The sequence below is a fragment of the Notamacropus eugenii genome, chromosome 2 (genome assembly GCF_028372415.1).
Source record: "Notamacropus eugenii isolate mMacEug1 chromosome 2, mMacEug1.pri_v2, whole genome shotgun sequence".
Classification (NCBI taxonomy): domain Eukaryota; kingdom Metazoa; phylum Chordata; class Mammalia; order Diprotodontia; family Macropodidae; genus Notamacropus; species Notamacropus eugenii.
Window position 1 is genome coordinate 376456397 of NC_092873.1, and position 20901 is coordinate 376477297.

General features: G+C 39.0%; 1 protein-coding gene across 2 annotated transcripts; it reads left to right on the forward strand.

Annotated features, from left to right (window-relative positions):
- Positions 1–9136: 9136 nt before the first annotated feature.
- Positions 9137–14097, forward strand: KPRP (keratinocyte proline rich protein). Of its 2 annotated transcripts, none has more exons than XM_072646975.1 (2): positions 9137–9247; positions 11205–14097. In XM_072646975.1, the coding sequence occupies exon 2, from the start codon at positions 11230–11232 to the stop codon at positions 13051–13053; it is 1824 nt and encodes a 607-aa protein (XP_072503076.1). In that variant the 5' UTR covers positions 9137–9247; positions 11205–11229; the 3' UTR covers positions 13054–14097. The 2 variants fall into 2 exon arrangements, with proteins under 2 accessions (XP_072503076.1, XP_072503077.1); XM_072646976.1 differs by lacking the exon at positions 9137–9247 and adding an exon at positions 9256–9426.
- Positions 14098–20901: the final 6804 nt, after the last annotated feature.

Genomic DNA, 20901 nt, shown 5'->3' on the forward strand with positions numbered 1-20901 from the left:
CACTCAACCTGTTTGCCTCAATTTCCTTATTTGTAAAATGAGCTGGAGAAGGAAATGGCAAACCACTCCAATATCCCTGCCAAGAAAACTCCAAATGGGGTCACTAAGAGTCAGATATGATTGAAATGACTGAACAACAACAAACCTTAAGGTACTATGTAAGGGCTACCTATTATTAATTCAGCCTTAGTTTTCTTATCTGCATTGGAAGGGATATACTAATATCTACACTTACCTCACAAGGCTGTTTGTGAAGGTCAAATAACTCATATCACTACTGACAAACTTTAAAGCACTTTTCATAAATGATTCATCTTTACATTCCTCCCAGGTTTCTAGTTGACGGCATTGAACAAGTAAGTTCTTACTAAATATTTGTTGAATGAATAGTGAATGAATCCATGATAACAATAACAATTCCTGGCATTTGCAAGGTGACTTATACTTTTACTCTTTTTGGATCTTCTTTTTCTCCTGGCCTATGTTTTCACTAGTTCAGATGTACCTTGGACATACTGCAGGTTTGTGGAGACATTGTATTGGTTCCAGACCACAGCAATAAAGTGAGCCACATGAATCTTTTGGTTTCCCAGTGTATATAAAAGTTATGTTTACGCTATACTGAAGTCTATTAAGTGTGCAATAGTATTATATAGTATATAAAAATGTGCATACTTTAATTAAAAATACTTTATTGCTAAAAAATACTAACCATCATCTGATATTTTAGAAAGCCGTAATCTTTTTGCTGGTGGAGGGTCTTGCCAGGATGTTAATAGCTATTGACTGATCAGGGTGATGGTCGCTGAAGGATGGGATGGCTATGGCAATTTCTTAAAATGTGACAACAATGAATTTTGCTTTATTGATTTACTTTTCTTTTCACTTGAACACTTAGAGATTATTGTAGGATTATTAAGTGGCCTAATTTCAATATTGTTGTGTCTCAGGGAAAAGGGAGGCCAGAGGAGAGGGAGAGAGATGGGGAAATGACTGGTTGGTGGAGCAGTCAGAACATAAAACATTTATGGATTAAGTTTGCCATCTTATATGGGCATGGTTCATGGTGCTCCAAAACAATTACAGTAGTAACGTCAAAGACTACTGATCACAGATCACCATAACAGATATTAGAAGTAATATACAATATAGGTAAATAATATAAAATAACAATAACTATATAAATGTACATAAAATATAAATAAAATATAATAATAATAAAAAATAAATTTAGAAATAATAAGGAAAAAATACGGTGAGAATTACCAAAATGTGACAGAGGCACAGTGTGAGCACATGCTGTTGGAAAAACGGCACCTATGGACTTGCTGAATGCAGAGTTGCCATGAACCTTCAATCTGTAAAAAACGCAATATCTTTGAAGCCCAATAAAGTGGAGCTCAATAAAATGACGTATATCTGTATAAGAAACTCCCAGAAGAAGAAACTCCCTCTACCAACTCAGGTTGGCATTCTCTGCCATCTATAATTCTGGAGAGGGACCTAGTACAAAGAAGTCAAACACACAGCTGCTGGTGGTCCCCAACACTCCTGAATGCACCAAACCAAAATAAAATAAAGCATAGATATAGCTAAGACAACATACAGCCAGCAAGGGTCCTTATGTAGAGTTAAGTTGCCTCCTTTTTAATTTGAGTTTGACACCAGGGCCCTAAAGCACTGAGATTTTGAATGGTTTGTCCAGATTGACACAGACAATATGTGTCAGAAGTAGAACTTGACCCCAGGTCTTCCTAGACCAATTCTCTAGTCACTATGACATTCCACCTCTGCATATATACTTTCTTTTTTCCTTTTAATTTTTTTATTATCTTTTTTTGGAGGGGAAGGGAGGCCATTGGTGTTAAGTGACTTGCCCAGGGTCACACAGTTAAGTGTCTGAGATCAGATTTGAACTCAGATCCTTCTGACTCCAAGGTCAGTGCTCTAGCCTCTGCACCACCTAGCTGCCCCTTCATATATACTTTCATGAAGGGCCATAAAAGGGGAAGATGGAGAAGGACACAGAAAGAGAGGGTGGGATTGGGAATTCAAGAAAAACAAGTGTCACCAACTTCACCATTTTGCTGAAGGTCAGGCCTAGGGGCCAAAGTAAGATAATCAGAATATTAGAGCTGGGAGACTCTTTAGAGATCAACTAATCTAATACCTTTATTTTACAGATGAGAGAACTGAAGTTCAGAGAGTTGTTCAAGGTTACACAGCAAATTAATGACAGAACTGGATGTCCAACTCAGGTCCCATAGGTTCCTCTTCTTCACCCACTATGTAGAAGACTGTGTGAACCCGATTCTCATCACCCAATGATGTAAGACTGAGTCTGTAGCCAAGAGACTAAAGTCTTCCCAGGACTCTGCCTTCTTGTTCCTAATCCTACCCTGCTCCTTTCTCCATTCACCACCAGTGAAAATTCTTTACTTAGGGACTTCTGTATTCACCAGGGAACATAGTGAATGTATAGAAAAAAATTATGACTTTTTATAAGGCTTTTGCATGCCTAAAAGAGTATAATCATTCATATATGATTTAACATGCCTAAGCTAATGAGGTTCATTCATTCATACATCCGCCAATTCTTTCATTAATTCAACTAGCATTTATAATGTGCTTACTATGTATAGAACACTCTGATACGTGCTAAGAAAATTAAGACATCAACTCTGCCTTCATGGTACAAGGAGATGTGACATGTAAATATGTAATGTTCTAGGATAAATTTAGAAAAAATATAAAAAAGAATGAGATATCATAAGAGTTTAAAAGAGATACAAAGTGCTGTGTAAGATCAAGGAAGGAAAGTTTATTTAAAATAATTTACTCACTAACTAAGGTAATACTATTACATCTAAAAATGATCATTTTCTACTTAAGTATGGCTTTGTAGTTCATCTTCAACTCAAAGATGATCCTTGTGCAGCAATCGGATTTATGTGAGGCAGAGCTGGGTAAAGTTGTCAGCCTCACTCCTTCCTCCAGAGTCATCAGAGTCCAGTGTCAAGACAAAGGTCAAGAGGACTGGAGATGACCCTGGATATAGTGGATGACTTTGGCCTTTCTAAATTATGGTCTTTCCCGGGTTTCAGTTTGTCTGAGAGTTTGGAGTAAATATATAGCAAGGGATATATAACACATTTTTCAGTGTGATTGTTAAAATTTAGTCTTGGGTCTCTATCCTTCCTGTGGAAGCACAACTCTAATTTTATAAGTAATGGAAATCAACAGGAAAGTGTGATTTAGCTCACAAAAATTCAATTCAAACAAACATTCTTAGGATCTTGTCTATTATAATATGATGAAGCACAATTATGATACTCATCATTGTCATTTCTGTCATCAGTCAGTGAATTAATGATTCCTTACTATATGCCAGGAACTGTCCGAGGTGCTGGGTATGCAAATAAAATTGCCCTCAAAGTTACTGCCCCAAAGAGTTTACATTAAAGAAGAGATTTTTTGACATATCCTCCTTAACTACCTTAGTCCACTCTGACCTCTCCTTTCTCTGAGCTTTTAAGGTAGATACAGCATATGCCACATTGTATTGTCAGTCTGACATTGTTCAATGTGTGTTCTATTTAACTACATCAAACTTGTTTTCTCAAGGAGAAGGTAAGTGAATATAGAGAGTGGATACATTTTAATTTCACTCAATTCACAAACATTCTAGAGAGGCATTATAGAAGATTGGATAGCATACTATATTTGGAGACAGAAAGACTTGGGCTCAAATCCTGTCCCTAACACATACTAGCTGTTGACCATGGGCAAGTCACTATAACTCTGAGCCTCAGAGTTCCTAGGTGAGCAACAGAAATATAGTGAATGCTGATGGCACTTGTTCTCCTCTAGTGGGCTGAAACAACTGAGTTAGTATCTCATTGACAAGAATAATTAATTAAAACAGGAAGCTACCAGATGGCATCACATTTCCTTCCCCTGACAGGTAGCACTTCAGGTGAACTTCAAGGTCTGTTTCTCAACTTGTTCCAGTGGTAACCTCTCCAGCAGTGGCTTCATGGTGTCCCAGGATCTCAGGTCTTCTCCTGTGTACTATGGGGCAACCTCTTACAATCTCTCCTCAAACTGGTCTTTGGGTCTGAGGTGGGGGTGAGTTCTAAGGGAAGGAATTTTCTAGGTCTCTTCTCCTCCCTCATTGCAGCCCCACTCCCTTTGTTCTTACGCTGATTAAGAGAGTTTGTCTTTCATGAAGCTTGCCCTAGATCTGATATAATGTTTGTCCCCAAGTGCCAGAATTGTTAATGATGGATCTTGACAGTTCCTAACAATCAATTAATTAAAAAACATTAAATACTTACTATGTTCTAGGTAAACATTATACACACACACAACACACACACACACATACATTGATATTTTATTCTCATAAGAACTCTGGGGTTAGATGCTATTATTACCCCCATTTTACAGATGAAGAAACTGAGGCAGACAGGTTAAGTGACTTGCCCTATGTCCAACAGTTAGTAAATGTGTGAGATCATATTTGAACTCAGTCTTGTTGCCTACAGGACTAGTACTCTATATCCACTGCACTACTTAGGTGCCTTATTTTACACACATACACACACACGCATATGTATATGTATGTGTATATGTAGCTTTGCAAAATAAATGTTCCTGTTGCCATCATTATTATTATCATTGCACAAGATCTCTGATTTGAGACTTTGAAGTCTAAGAAAACAAGTTTAATATACAGGAAACCAAGAAAACAAGAAAAGCTGTGTGGCCTGGTTTTGAATCCAGACTTTGCAGACTGTTGACACTGATGGAAAGTCAAGAGCAAAGGACATCTCAGGGAGCCAAAGTACTCAGGGGTATCATTAAGGAAGTGGGACTTGCAATGGACTGGGGCAGGTTCTAAATATAGAATACCATTTTTCTTTGTCTGTCTCTGTCTCTTTTCCCTCTCTGCCTCTGTTTTTTTCTGTTTCTATCTTTCTGGCTCTTCTCTGTTTATCTCTCTTTATTTCTCTTCTTTTTTCTCTTTTCGTTCTGCCTCTCTGTTTTTGTTTTTCACTCGCACTCTCCCCTCTCTCTCTTTGTCTCTCTCTTCCTCTGTCTCTCTCTGGTACTCTCTTTTTCTGTATAATTTTCTAGCATTCTAGCATAATTCTAGCATTCTATATTTATCTATAGATCACAACCTCTGTGTATTTTTATCTTTCTGTCTCTAGGGATCCCTATATATAGTGTTCCGTTTCTATATAATTCTACCTTCCTTTCTATTTCCTTTACTAGACATCTCTTTGTCTTTAAAACTATGTCAACAACATATTTCTCATATTGCATATCTATCATGTAAATATATATAACTTTCTTTAAAAAAATTAAAAAACCAAAAATCTATTTTTATCTCCTTCCTATCCAAACCCCATTGGGAAAAGAAAAAATAAAACAAAACCCTTATAACAAAAATGTGTAATCAAACAAAACAAATTCCCTCACTGGCCAAGTTCAAAATACATATGTCTCTTTCTGCACCGAGTACATAGAAGGTGGATAGCACACTTCCAACATCAGTCCTCTGGGATTGCTGTTGGTCATTGAACCATACACAGATTCTTCTTCATCTCCTTTTGCTTTCGATCTCTTATGTGTTTTCTATGTATTATATCATCATATATCTAAATATTTCCATCTGAGTATAGCTATTCCAGTGATTGTTTGTCATTTTGTTGGTAAGGGAATTTGTGATTTTCTTGGTATGCAAACTTTGATACAGACCAGTATTATAAATAATAGATAATATATGTATATGTATACACACATGTGTGTATGTGTGTGGGGAGGAGGTATACATTAGAAAAATCTTAGGAATTTGCCTGAGGCTCAGAGTTATGGTGACTTGCCCATGGTCAAACAGCTAGTATGTGTAAGGGACAGAATTTGAGCCCAGGTCTTTCTGTCTCCAAATATAGTATGCTATCTATCTTCCATGTTGCCTCTCTAAAATGTTTGTTGAATTGAGCGAAATTAAAGTGTATCCACTCTCTCTATAGAAAATCTCTCTCATCTCTAAATATGTCAGTCTAAACTTCTACATTTGTCTTCATGATCTCTATCTCTGTTTCTTTAGCTCCATGTTTATCTACATATACATATTCGTTATCTTTATACATCTAGCTTCGCACAGCTTTCTCTACTGAGGGTCACAAGATGTAGAACACTCATAGGAGGAAGAGATCTTAGAGATGATCCAGTTCAGAGGTGTCAAACTCACAGCCATCTTCAATGTGACCCCAAATAAATTAAAATGTAATGGGAAATGTTAAACAAAATAAACAAAATATAATACAACATAGATAATGCAAATTTTTAGTTTTCTAAGTGGGGCTTTGATCCCTTTCTATTTGAGTTCGACACCATTGATAGTCCAACCCTTTTATTTTATCAATAAATTCTGAAAGGATTCAATGATTTATCTATAGGTGCACAGGTAGGGAGTGTCAGAGCTGAGCTATTACTATTTTTATCTCTACTCAGATGTAACTTTACTCCATTTTCATCTTTCTTTCTCTACATATCTTTATGATATATTTTTGTTGTTCAGTTGTTTCAATCATGTCTGACTCTCTGTGACCCCATTTGGAGTTTTTTTTGCAAAGATACTGGAGTTGTTTTCCATTTTCTTCTCTAATATATGGTATTCTATGCATATATATGTATATATTCATACATATATACATACATACATGCACACAGATTGATGGGCAGATTGATAGACAGATGGATATAGATATATGTATACATAATGATATCAGTCAGAAAATGACACCTATTATATTTCATAGGTATATATTCATATGCATACATACATATGTATGTGAGAGACTATCATTTAAGAAGAACTAGACCTTAGTTAAAGATCACAAAACAATGGATTTAAAAGAATTATTTAGTTTCCAACCCCCTTAGAATAAAGAAAGTCCTTGGAGAAAGGTCTGGAGCCTGCATAAAAAGAATGTAGCATACCAAGCATTCCAAAGAGAAAAAGAAAGTCATTTTTCTCCTTATTTTGAAAATGTTTCACCTTAATCTCAACTCTTTAAGCCCCTCATTTCCAGTTTCTATGATCTCATGTTAGAGAAAGAAGAATCCTCTGTTTCAAGGTTTGGGATTGGTTTCAGAAAATTCAGGACTATTTTCCTATGAATATCAATGAAATGGTGTTAGAGATGCTTCTCCCATTGTTCCTCTGAAGGTAACTTCTGCCTCTTCCATCCCTTCCCCCTTCTTTTTTCCCTACTGAAGTTCCAATAACCAGAAATGTTCCTTAGTCCCTGGACTTCGTCTACTCCTGTATTCCATCACCTTATTCTCCAAGGACTCAGCACCTAGAATGAAACCCATATTTTCTCCCTAGTCATTGAAATTTAATGATTCTCATTGTGATGGGACAGTGTAGTCCTAGAAGTAGCTTCTCATATCTTTTTCCTTTACACCCCATCGGATGCACCACACGTGATACTGGACATCATAACATGGTAGACAGCTACAGTACCTCACCTCTAACCTCAGGTATTAGGGGGATGTAAACAGCTGACCTTGGGTCTGAGTAGGCAAGCTAATTATAATAAATAGCTAAAATTTGTATAACACTTTAAGGTTTGAAAAGCACTGTACAAATGTTATTGCATTTGATCCTTATAACAACCCCGTGAGGTAGGAGTTATTATTATTCTCATTTTACAGACAAACTAACAGGATAAGAAAAATGAAATGGTTTGCCTAGGATCATACAGCTACTAAATTGTCTAAGGTAGGATTCAAACTCAAGTCTTTTCCAAGTCCAGCCCTTTGTTCACCACAGTTTACTCAGCTTACAAACACAGGATCAGAAAACTTGTTGGTACTTATAGCTCTGGTTCTGGTTCATCTGAGCACTAAGACAGTCTTTTTAAAAATGGTGTTTGTTTTTCTTGCATGTAAAGACAATTCTTAGTATTCATCTAAAAATAATTGAGTTCTGAATTTTCTCCCTCCTTCCTTCACTCTCCTCTCCCTACAAGCATAAGCAATTTGATATAGGTTATATATGTGCAATCATGTAAAACATATTTCCATATTAATCATGTTGTGAAAGAAGAAACAGGCCAAAAGGAAAAAAACCAAGAAAACAACAAAGTAAATATAGTATCCTTTGATCTGCATTCAGACTCTATCAGTTCTTTCACTGTATATGAATGGCATTTCTCATCATGAATCCTATGGAATTGTTAGTCTTTTATCTCCTTTTTCTTCCCTCCCCAGAGATGACACACAGATAATAGTGAATGTAGTCCCCATGGAGTGGAATATTTGCTAAGTCTGAAAAAGTGCTGGACTTTCTCCATGAGTACTTTTTATATGCTAATGTAAATATGAAGGATTATGTCACTGGTTCAAAGCCTAAGGACTTCTCCTTGGACATTCTATCTGCCACACATGGCCCACTCAAACCAAAGTAATATGCACAGACCTGGATGTGGCCTACTGCTCATGTCTAAGCAAGCATCAAGTGTGTCGGCCAACTAACATTCATTAGGCACCTACTATGGGCCAGGCACTATGCTAAGCCCTAAGGATACAAAGAAAGCCAATAAAATACATAAAATACTATAAATATAGTAAATAAAAATAAATACATAGATAAAATAAAATAAGATAAAAAGTTTCCAAGGAGATCACGCTCAAGTGGAATCATCGATCAAATTTGGAATAATTTAGGGAATTCATTCTAGAATAAGCAATCAATTACAGAACTGGAGTTGAAGGGCTTAGACACAACATCTAGCACACTAGCCTTGCACATAGTAGGCACTCAGCCATCTGTTAAATCCCATAGGAGAGAGAATGTGACTTCTGGAATTATATGTGTTTGTGTGTGGGGAGTGGAAGAACATGGAGAATGGGAGAACTTTGTAATCCCCAACCAGTTTGTAACCTCCTAGGACTTCTAGGAATGGAGGAAACTCATGTACGATTAAGAAGGATAGTGTCTTCCTATTCCAGAAGTCTCAGCACTGAGCTCAGACACACCCATGTACACACAGGGAGGGAACCAGGCAATGGAATGTCGGTCCTTGTCACCAGGACTTCAGTTGCCGCCTTGTGAGAGCAGATGCCAATAAATTGTCTCATAGTTCAAGTCAGAGGCTGCAACTCTATAAATCAGCTCCCAGGCCCAGGCTCCTCAGCCAGTGTGATCACAATAGCATCAAGGAAGGTAAGTCTCTGAGACTGGACAAGGGTTGGGGGGGCCAGAGAGGTAGATATAGGTGACAAGGAGTCAGAGCAGAGAAACTGTTGGGAGCCATGAGGATGGAAAAAGAAAGGAAGAGGACCAAGAAGAGTATCTGTTGGGGCTTGGGGAGAAGAGGACAGTGCAGAGGAGCATGATGGAAGGTGTGCATATGTGTGGAAGCATCTCTGCTCTGTGTGAAAAATCAAGGTGGTCTTTGGCAAAGCAGTGATGGATTGATTGATTTGATTTATATTGGGAGTGCTATCAAATTGGGACAGCTGTAAGCAAACTGCCTTGTGACAGACTGTCTCTTGTTTGAAAGTGGGTGTATTAAGTTTGGAGAGACTCATCACTAGACTGGACCATGGGACAATAGTTATTGACCACAATGGCTACTAGAAAATCTCTACCTAGTGGTAGAGGGGTTGCTCTCTGCCTGGGTGGAGGATACATCTGTACTCATGAAAAAGGTCCTCCTTGGAGCATTGAGGTAAATTGACCAGAGTGCCATCATTCTCTGGGAGAATGCCATTTTTTTCAGGAAGGACTTGGGCCCCTTGGCAAAAGAGTTTCAGAAATTAGGGGAAAGATGGGAGAATTTGGCAGATTGTTAAGTAGAAGAGGTTTTCCCAGAGTCTCTAAAATAGATGATTGCCTTTTCTGCCTTTGCATTTGTTTTTGTGAGATGTTTTGAAGTAGGGTAGGTTAGAGTAGGCTGGGGTGGGGTCTACATGGACTTAGATCTGGAATGCTTGCTTGTGTAGAAGTATATCCATCATATTTATAAGGCCAAGGAGAAACCTAATAATGGATATATGTCTGGCTTACATATCAGGGCCCCAAGCTTCCAGTCCTTGCTTGTTTTTAATGTTTTCAGCTTCATCCCATGAGTGGTCCAAGGCAAAAAACAAAACAAACAAACAGTTCTAAGGTCAGCCAACCTTTCCTTCTATCCTGGTGCAAACTAGGATTTCTTGCGAGCAGGAGGCAGGGAAAGGGTTATTGGCAAAGTTGGTGTATGGGGAGGATTATTCAGCTTGAGCTAGAAGGGACCTTAGAGATCGTCTCAACCCTTCCCATTTTATAGACGTTGAAGCCAAGACCTAGAGGTGAACTGACTTGCCCAAGGTCCACATCTACTAAATGGAAGATTCAGAATTTGAACTCAGCTGCTCTGACTCCAAAGCAATTCCCTTTTGCACATCTGAATTAAATGAAAATTTTCTCTGACAAATAAAAAGATTTGTTTAAAAACAAATCCTCCACAATACAAATGTTTTGCTTGGGTGGTAACTCACTATTGTGTGTATGGTGCCAAATAACTCTGACTATATTCTCCACTTTTCATCTGGTAGTTTTGGCGGCATGTCAACATAGTTTGTACGTGTCTGCATACCTCTGTGTGTGACTTCATCTCTTCATTATTCACTTTCATGGAGGCGAATCATTCCACAGACAATTTAAATTCCAAAGTGCTCCAGATTGGGACAGCCCAAAGTGTTGTGTACAATGGCCAATAGTTAAAAAAATAATTTTAAACTGACTTCTGAAAACATGTTCATGGTGTAAGAGGCATATATGCTGCCCAGTGAATGACATTTGGCTTTGGGTCTTTCTAGGAGCAGTTGTGGGAGAGGGTAAGCGTCTATGTGGATTTATGTATGTTCCTGCCTCCAACCATCCCCCAGGAGCTATAATATGGTGACAAGGGCACTGGATTTGGATCCAGGAAACTGATGTTCAAATTCCCCCCTGCTCTTTGGTAGCCCAATGATCTATACAAGCCATGGCTTAACCTCCCTGGTCCTTAGTTTCATCATTAGTAAGATCCAAGGTTTGAAACCTCAAGTCCCTTCCTGCTCTGAATTTTATCTCTGACTCTGGGATTCTTTTTCCTCCCCCAACCTCCCAGACTAACCTCTACTCTCTCTGCCCACAGAACCCTATCATCTGCAGTCAGAATCATGTGTGACCAGCAGCAGAAGCAGCCCTGCCTACCACCTCCAGAGTGCTGCGTTAAAGGATCTTCTTTTACTCCTTCTCCATCCTTTGTCCCCATAAAAGGCCAGGTCTCAGGTGAAGTACGAACTTTTCAAACTTGCTCTGCAAAGGGTCAAGTTGTAAGCCAATCTCAAACTTCATCTACAAAAGGCCAGGTCCTAGGCCAGTCTAATGTATGTGCAGGGAATGGTCAAGCCCCAAGTCAGTCCCAGATATGCTATGTGCAGTGCCAGGCCCCATGCCAGGCCCAGGAAACCTATGTAGAATGCCAAGTTGCATATCCTGTTCAGACCTCCTATGTGCAATGCTCTCCAGTTTGTTGTACTGAAACTTACTATGTGCAATGCCCTCTTGAGACCTATGTGCCAGTGGCAGCCTCGCAGCCAGTTCAGTCTTATGTAGAATACTACCCTCAATGTCAGACTCAGGGATATTATAGCAGCAGTGCCCCTCACTGCCAGTCTCAGGGGTATCATACCAGCTATACCTCTCAACGTCAGTCTCAGTGTTATGGCGGTGGTGCACTTCAGAGCCAATACCAAGGATCTTACAATGGCTGTTCCTCTCAAAATCAATATCAGGGATCCTATGGTAGATGTGTACCTGCCCGCACCTCTCAGCCTTCTTATCATAGCTGTTCTCCTTCACGTGGACCTCTGCCTTCCTATGTCAGCTGCAACCCTCCTAGCACTTCTCGGCCGGCCTATCGGAGCTGCTCCACTCCATGTCTCCTTCCACCTACGTCTCGGCCCGCCTATCAGAGTTGCTCCCCTCCACGCAGATCTCAGCCTACTTATACTTACTGTACTCCTCCACGCGTATCTCGGCCTACCTATAGGAGCTGCTCCCCTCCCCGCAGATCTCAGCCTACTTATACTTACTGTACTCCTCCACGCGTATCTCGGCCTACCTATAGGAGCTGCTCTCCTCCACGCAGATCTCAGACTAGTTATACTTACTGTACTCCTACACGCACGTCTCGGTCGGCCTATCGGAGCTGCTCCCCTCCATGCAGATCTCAGCCCACCTATACTTACTGTACTCCTCCACGCCAATCTCAGCCTTGCTATGGTAGCTGTTCTCCTAGGCGCCCAGCTTCGAGGTCTTCCCAGAGATGTGGTCCCAAACACCGGTTAGAAATTTCCTCTCCCAACTGTCCTATTCAGGTCCCCCCGAGGAGGCAACCTGTTCAGATACCCCCCATCAGACGCACCTGCCAGGGCTCTAGTACACAATATTCTTGTAGCGCTCCTTGCTCACAGCCACGTCCAGAACCACGGCCACTCCAAGATTCATGTTCACCCCCAGAACGACGACTGAGACCGTGCCCACTCCCAGCTCCACGCTCATGCTGGCAACCGCACCCTGAACCATGCTCTGCACCGCAGCCTGAGCCGTGTCCTTCACCACGGCCAGAGCCGTGTCCTTCTCCACAGCCTGAGCCCTGTCCTTCTCCACGGCCTGAGCCGTGTCCTGCACCACGACCCTGTTTAGAGCGCTATCCAGAGCCTTGCCCTCACCCAGAGCCACCACATATGGAGCTACGTGGCCCTAGTAGTTCTTGCGACTACCCAAAACCATGCCCATGCCCACCTTCTTTTCCTTGTTCTCCTGGCTGCCATGAATCTGATCCTCATCGCCTAGATATTGAACCACCCCACTGTGGCCCTTCTGGATACAATGAGGAAGAGATCTTTGGCTCCGTTGGATGCTCAGAGCCACGAGATATGGGTGGTTGTGGTACCAAAGGTGGGGCCTTCTCTGGAGTGAAGGGCTGCTATTTCTAATAACCCTAATAAGCGAGTATATTCCTGTTCTGACTTTAGTCTAATACATTGCCGTTTGAAGCTCTCCTGCTCAAAATTTTTCAATGACTCTCAGCAGCTTACAGGATAAATTCTAAGTTTTCTTATGTGATATGTAAGATCTTTCACCGTATAGCCATAACCTGTCTGTCTGTCTGTCTCCAGTCTCCTTCCCCCCTCCTCCTCCCCCTTTCCCTTTTCTTTTCCCTCTTCTTTATCTCTCCTCCTTCTCTCTCTCTCCCTCCCTCCTTTTCTCTCTCTCTTCTTCTCTCTCTCTCTCTCTCTCCCTCTCCTCTCTCTCTCCTCCTCCCTCCTTTCCTCCCTCTCTCTGTCTCTCCCTCCTTTCCCTTTCCCCTTCTTCTCTTCCTTCCCTCCTTTCTGTCTTTCCCTCCTTCCCTCTCTCCCTCCAGCCTTATCTCTGGCTATCTATCAAATGCATTTTGCATTTTCTCACCTTTACAATACCTGCTCAACACCTTTCCCTTCTAGTCCAGTGAAACCCTTCAAGGCGTGGCTCAAGGTCCCTCCTCCATAAACAAATTCCAGTCTATTTTGATAACTCTTTGCTCTAAATACCCAATACCAGATCCTTACAATGCTATGTGGGTAAAATATTCCCTGCTCTGAGACATCATTTAGAATCCTCCTTTTTCTGGAATTTATGTCCAATCTCTCCCAAAAGTTTGGAAAACTATGAGAGTAGAAGTTGTCTTAGCCTTCTTTGTATCCTTGCAGAACACCATGCCTTGAATGTAGTAAGTGACTAGTTATTATTTGTCTGACTGATCCATCCAAGTCCTCCCTGGCTCCTTATCACTCTCATACCTGGCTGGTGGGTAACTGCTTGAGTTTCTCTCTGCTTACCTTCTACTCACTGAACCCTCTCCTAAACCACCAGGAAATGGGATTGACAGCAAACTTGTAATAATAAAGATGAGAGGTTAAAGACAAGCATTGTCTATTTCTTTCTTCCTTCAATCCTAAACCACTCTGTGGTTTCAATAAATGAACTTTAAGAGCAAAAAAGTCTGTTTGATCTATTCATGTTTGCTACAAGCTTCTTTTCTATACAATGGTCTGTGGCAAGCCATGCTGTGGCCAGGTTTGGTCACCCAGAAATTCCACATCCCCACTCACTGTGCTCAATCACAATCAATTCCCGATGATGAATGAAATGCATGCCTTGGGGAGAGAGTACTTCCCTAGGGAACAGTGGTGGTAGGATGTGTCCGAGAATAGGGATTTGTACTCTTCCTTTGAGGGTATGGCCACAGGAAACCCTGTTCAAAAGTCAGATCTTCATTTCCAAAGCTGAAATAGAAATACAGGGCTAACTAAGGGACCTGAGGACATAGCATATTCCAGATGGAAGGGACCTTAGAATATAGAATATTAGTACCTAGAAATCACAGCAACAAAGGGATCATCTTAACCTTTTTTATTTTTAAAGGTTAAAGACCCACTTCTCATAATGTTTTTAAATGCATAAAATAAAATATAGAGGATTAGGAAGAAAACTAGTTATATTGAAATGCAGTTATCAAAATAATTTAAAAATAACAAATTGGCAGCCCTTCTGGAATTTATCCATAGACCTCTGGGAGATCCATATACTACAGATTAAGAATCCCTGATATAGTCTAACCTTTTTAAAGTGAGAATATCCATGCTCAGAAAGGGACAATGACTTATCCAAAGGCCAACTAATTAGTGACAGAACTCAATGAGAATCCTGGTGTCATTCCAGTGCAGCAGCAGCAGCAACATCATCATCATCATCATCATCATCATCATCATCATCATCATCATCATCATCTTCTTTTTCTTCTTCTTTTTCTTCTTAGTGACTTGCTCAGGGTCACACAATTAGTAAGTGTCTGAGTATGGATTTTTTTTTTATGAAATCACACATTTCTTTATTGTTTTACAATTTATCAAATGCTTTCATATGAATTAGTTAACTTGATTCTTACCTAATAGCCAAAGCAGGTGTTACTATTGTTTTTTGGTTTTTTTTTTACAGATTACCTGAGGTTTGCTTTTTTTCTTAAAAAAAATAACTGTTTTAAATTTATGGAATAAAACAAACATTTCTATAACACAGTACAACAGAAAATATAATTACTTATGAAATCACAAATCCACTATGCACTACATGCTATTCCTTTGAAATACATTCATTCCTTTAAAAAATACAATAAAGTTATCATATGAATTTCCTTTCCCCTGTTTTTTTCTTCCCTCCCTCCTGCCCAGAGATGGCTGCCATTAGACACAAATAGGTATATACACACATATACATAAATTATTCTATACATATCTCTATTTGTCTAAGGCTGGATTTGAGCTCAGATCCTCCGGACTACAGAGTCAGTGGTCTGTCCATTGTACTACCTACCTCCCCTAAGTCCCCAGCGTATATTCTAATACACCACAACATCTTTTAGCTTTGTATTTGGCCCTTGCCTCTTTCCCCTGACTAAGGCTAACCTCTCTTCCTATGCCCATGACCCCATTCTTGCCCTCCTTTTCTAAGACCTTAGTTCTTCAATTACCTTTTCGTTCTCTAAAATCTTTCTCTACAAACACGGTTGTGTCTCCTCAGGCTAAAGGGGAAAAATATCATTTATCCCTGCCATCCTTTTAATCTGCTCTTTCCCTGTACCGTCAAATTTCTCATACTTTCTTGCTCTTCTTTCTCACTAAACATTTGTTCTTCAGGCCCCTGTGATCTGGCTTCGGAAGCTGCTACTACACTGAAACTCCTCTGGTCTCTGTGACATCATGATCCCTTGACTTTTTCCTACTTGAGTGAGTATTTCCTTCCCTAGTTTTCTAACCCTGCAATGTCTCTTGCATCTCTTATCTCCTTTCCTTGCCCACTACTGTCACCTAACTTAAGATCTAGGATATGACAATAGCTTCCTAATAGGCCTTTCCACCTCATCTTTCCTCTAATTGGTCCATCCTAAAGTGACTGCCATATGAATTTTCTTTATGCCCAAATCTGATCATGTGACTCCCTCACTCATGGTACATTCCCTTCATTGGTTCCTCATCACCTGCCAAATAAAATCCAAGCATGTCTTTATGAACCCATGGACAAAAGCATGCCAATACTGTCCATGAAGCTTTCTTCACAAAGATATTGGGGTGGTTTGCCATTTCATTCTTCAGTAGATTCAGGCAAACCTTGCCCAAGGTCACACAGTTAGTGAATATCTGAGGTTGGATTTGAAGTTAGGTTTTCCTGATTCCAGGTCCAGTGTTCTATCCATTGAGACATTTAGGTTTCTCACTTATTTTCTATCTCAACCAAATTGGCCTAGTCACTGTTCCCCAAACATACTCTGTGTTTTCCAATCTCTTTTCCTTTGCTCATGCTGTCCATTCCATCTGAAATTCATTTTCTTGTATATTCATGGGTCAAAAAGTTTCAAGTCTCCTCAGAAAAGGAGGGCAAGAATGGGGTCATGGGCATAGGAAGAGAGGTTAGCCTTAGTCAGGGGAAAGAGGCAAGGGCCAAATACAAACTGCAGCCTTTCCTAATCCTCTTAGTCAGATGTGACCACTCTCTCTTCTAAACCCCAACATATTTTATTTGTTGCTCTGTTATGACAATTTTCATAGCCTTTCTTCTACTGTATTTACTTCTACTTATCTTATTCTCATTAAAATAATATAATAACCTTGTTATAATAACCTTGAGGACAGTTAGGTAACAAGCAGTCAATCTGCATATATTAAAATCTCTGAAGATACAAAGAAAGGCAAAGAAAATAATACAAAGATACAAAAAGATACAAAGAAAGCTCTCCTCTCAAGGAGCTCACATTCTAATGGGAAGAAAAATGTGCACATAACTATGTACTTCCTATTCCCACACACATACACACATATATAATGAAATATAAATATAAAGGTACTGGCAGCTAAGGAGATCAGGAAAGGCCATCTACAAAAGGTGGGGTTTGAGGTGAATCTTGAAGGAAGCCAGGGAAGTGATAAGGCAGAGATGAAGAGAGAGAGCATTCCAGGCATGAGACCTTGAGAGAAATGGCACTGAGTTGGGAGACAGTGTGTGAAATCATTCTATTGGATTTGGGGAGCCCATGCTATTACCTGTTCTATCCTAGCAGGTTCAGAGTCCTCCCAAGAGGAAGAGACCATGAAAGACATTGGTGGGCAGGTAAGAGCATGGCATTTTTAAAATTAAATTTCATCTTTATTAATTAACAGAAACCTGTTTCCTTTCCCATTTCCCACTGTATGAGGAAAAAAAAGCCATTTTTTTTTGGTAATAAATATTCATAGTCAAACCAAACAAATTCTCTTATTTGTTATACTCAAAAAAAAATATGTCTTACTCTGGACTCTAAATCCATCACCTTTCTGTCAGGAGTTGTTTAGCCTGCTTCATAACTGGTCCTTGGAATCATGGGCTGTCATTGATCAGAATCCTTGCTGCTTTCCAAGTTGTTTGCTTTTACGTTGTTGTTATTACTTAAATTTTTCTGCTGGTTCTTATCATTTCATTCTTCATCAGTTTATGTGACTTTCCAAGTTCTTGTTGATAATACAGTATATATAATTATATTAAATGTTTATATATTATATGTAATATTACAAATTGTTCTTCTGGTTCTGCTTACTTCATCTGCATCAGTTCTCATGAATCTTTCTATGTCTCTTTGAAATAATTTATTCCTCATTTCTTATAGCACAATAGTGTTCCATCATAGTCTTATACCACAATTTGTTCAACCACTCCTCAATTGGTGGAAACTTTAGTTTTCAGGGTTTTTTTTGCCATCAAAAAGAGCTACCATAAATATTTTTGTACATGAAGGACCTTTTCCTCTTTCTTTGATTTCCTTTGGGTATAGGCCTAAGTGTGGCAGAGTTAAGTATGTGAATAGATTTTGGGAAGGAATTTAGAGATCATCTGGTTTAACCCTCTCATTTTCCAGAGGATTGCAACAGAGATAATAACTAGTCATCATTTACAGTTTTATGCATTTTATGGTTTGCTAACTACTTGACAAAAGTTCCTTCATTTCATCCTCACAATAATCCTGTGAGGTAATTGAAACAGGTATAGGGACAGTGTAAAGAGCTCTAAACTTGGAATTCTGGGAGCTGATTTCAAACCCTAATTTCAGGGTTAAAATAAAACAATTCCAATGAGGAGGAAAAATGGGATTTGTCTGAAGAGCCTAATATGGATGCACATGAAACTCACTAACCAATTTTAAACTAATACTCAAGGTAAGTAGGGGACGAATAACAGAGCATCTAACTGCCCTTGGTAAATTCAAGTAGCTTAGCTCAGATAAAGAAATAGCAAGTAACTGATGAATCACAATGAGTATTTGAAATTTGAAAGATTATAGGAAATTTGAGAAATTCCACATTGTTAGAGAAGGGCAAATTTGGGTCCTTACCTAACAAAAAAGGTGTGCAGGAAGAGAATATGTTCTGCACACTATGAGCCAGCAAACCTGACTCCAGTTCCAGAGAAAATTCTTGAATGGATCATTAAAGAAATAGTTGGTTAATTTCTAGAAAGGGGAATAACAATTACAAAGAATCATCATGATTCTGTTAAGAACAGGTCATCCCATCCTCATCAATTTGGTGACTAGCCAAACAAGTTGTGGTATATGATTGTGATGGAATACTATGGTGCTATGAGAAACGATGAGCAGGATAGTTTCAGAAAAACCTGGGAAGCCGTATATGAACTGATGCAAAGTGAAATGAGCAGAACCAGGAGAACATTTTACACAGTAACAGCAATATTGTAAAGATGATAAATTATGAAAGACAACTACTCTGATCAAGATGATCTAAGACAATACCAAAGGAGCCATGATAAAAAATGCTATCCACCTCTAGAGGAGAACTGATGGACTTTGCAGGCAGATTGAAGCATACTTTTTTTTTTTAATTTATTTTTCTTTTTGACTGTTTTCTTTTATAATATGGCTAATATGTAAATATGTTTACATGACTTTACATGTGTAATCAATATCAAATTGCTTACCTTTTCAAGGAGAGGAGAAGAATGGGAAGGAAGGAGAGAATCTGAACTCAAAATTTAAAAAAATGTTAAAAATTTATGTGTAATTAGGAAGTATTTAACAAAGTAAATGAAAATATATTTTAAAAAAAGAACAGGTTATCCCAGACAAACTTCTTTCTTTGACAAGATTATATAACTGGTGGCCAGGAGAAGGGTGTGCAAAGTTTTTGATAAAATATACATTTCAGGAAAAGATGGAGACATATGAACTAGTAGATAATACAGTCAGATAGATTTTGAAATGGCTAGTTGGCTGTACTTAAAGAACAGTTGTTAAACAGTTCAATATTGACATAGCAAGAGATATCCAGTGGAATGTCTTAGAGATCTTTGCTTGGACCTATGTTATTTGTCATTTTTGTCAGCAGCAGTGCATAAGTGGCATGCTCACCAAATTTGCTAATGACATCAAAGTAGGAGGGAGAGCAGACACGTGGATGACAGGTTCCAAAAAAGATCTTGAGAATTTTAGGGGAGTTTCATAATTTAAAGTCCATGAACTTAATTTTTTTGATAACTTTTTCGATATAACTAGGTTTTGGTTTTTTTTTTTGGCTGATGCTATGTATTTTATTGTATGCATTTAAGAACATTCTGAGAAAAGGGCCGTTTGACTCCACTATATTGCCAAAGGAGTCCATGATAACAAAAAGGGTTAAGAACTGGTCTAGAGAATTAGGATGAATCTAATAATACAAACAAGATGAAATTTAATAGGGATAAATTTAAATGTAAGGTGTGTGTGTGTGTGTGTGTGTGTGTGTGTGTGTGTATTCTAGAGTCCTGGTTTGCATAAAATCTTACTTGTGTTAAAATAATTGACTTTTTTTTATGATTTAAATTTATTTATTTTTAGTTTTCAACATTAGTTTCCACAAGATTTTGAGTTCCGAATTTTCTCCTGATCTTTCCCCTCCCTCCCACCCTGAGGCGGCATGCATTCTGATTACTCCTTCTCCCAATCTGCTCTCCCTTTTATCATCCCTCCCCCTTATCTTTTTCCCCTTTCTTAAAGGGCAAGATAGATTTCCATACTCCATTGCTTGTATATCTTATTTCCCAGTTGCATGTAAAAACAACTTTTTAACATTTGTTTTTAAAACTTTGAGTTCCAAATTTTCTCCCTTCTTCCCTCCTCACTCATCCCATTGAAAAGGCAAGCAATTCAATATAAGTTACACATGCGTAGTTATGCAAAATGCCTTCATAATAGTCATGTTGTGAAAGACTATATTTCCCTCCATCCTATCCCACCTCCCAATTACTCTGTTTTCTCTTTTGACTCTGTCCCTTTCTTAAAGTGTTTGCTTCTGACTACTCTCTCCTTTAATCTGCCCTCCCTTCTATTATCCCTCCTCTTATCCCCTTCCTCCCTACTTTCCTTTAGGATAAGATAACCAATTGAGTGTGTATGCTATTCCCTCCTTAAGTCAAATCTGATGAGAGTAAGGTTCACTCATTCCTTCTCACCTCTCCCCTCTTCCCCTCCATTGTGAAACCTTTTCCTTGCCTTTTATGTAAGATAATTTGCCCCATTCTATCTTTCCTTTTCTCCTACTCCCAATATATTCTTTTCTCATCCCTTAATTTTATTTTTTAGATATCATCCCTTCATATTCAACTCACCATGCCATCTCTCTGTCTCTCTTTCTATCTATCTATTTGTTCCAACTATCCTAATACTGAGAAAGATCTCATGGGTTACAAATATCATCTTTCCATGTAGGAATACAAACGGTTCAACT

Coding starts and splice junctions, on each gene's coding strand:
- KPRP (XM_072646975.1), top strand. CDS start 11,230: ATGTGTGACCAGCAGCAGAAGCAGCCCTGCCTACCACCTCCAGAGTGC.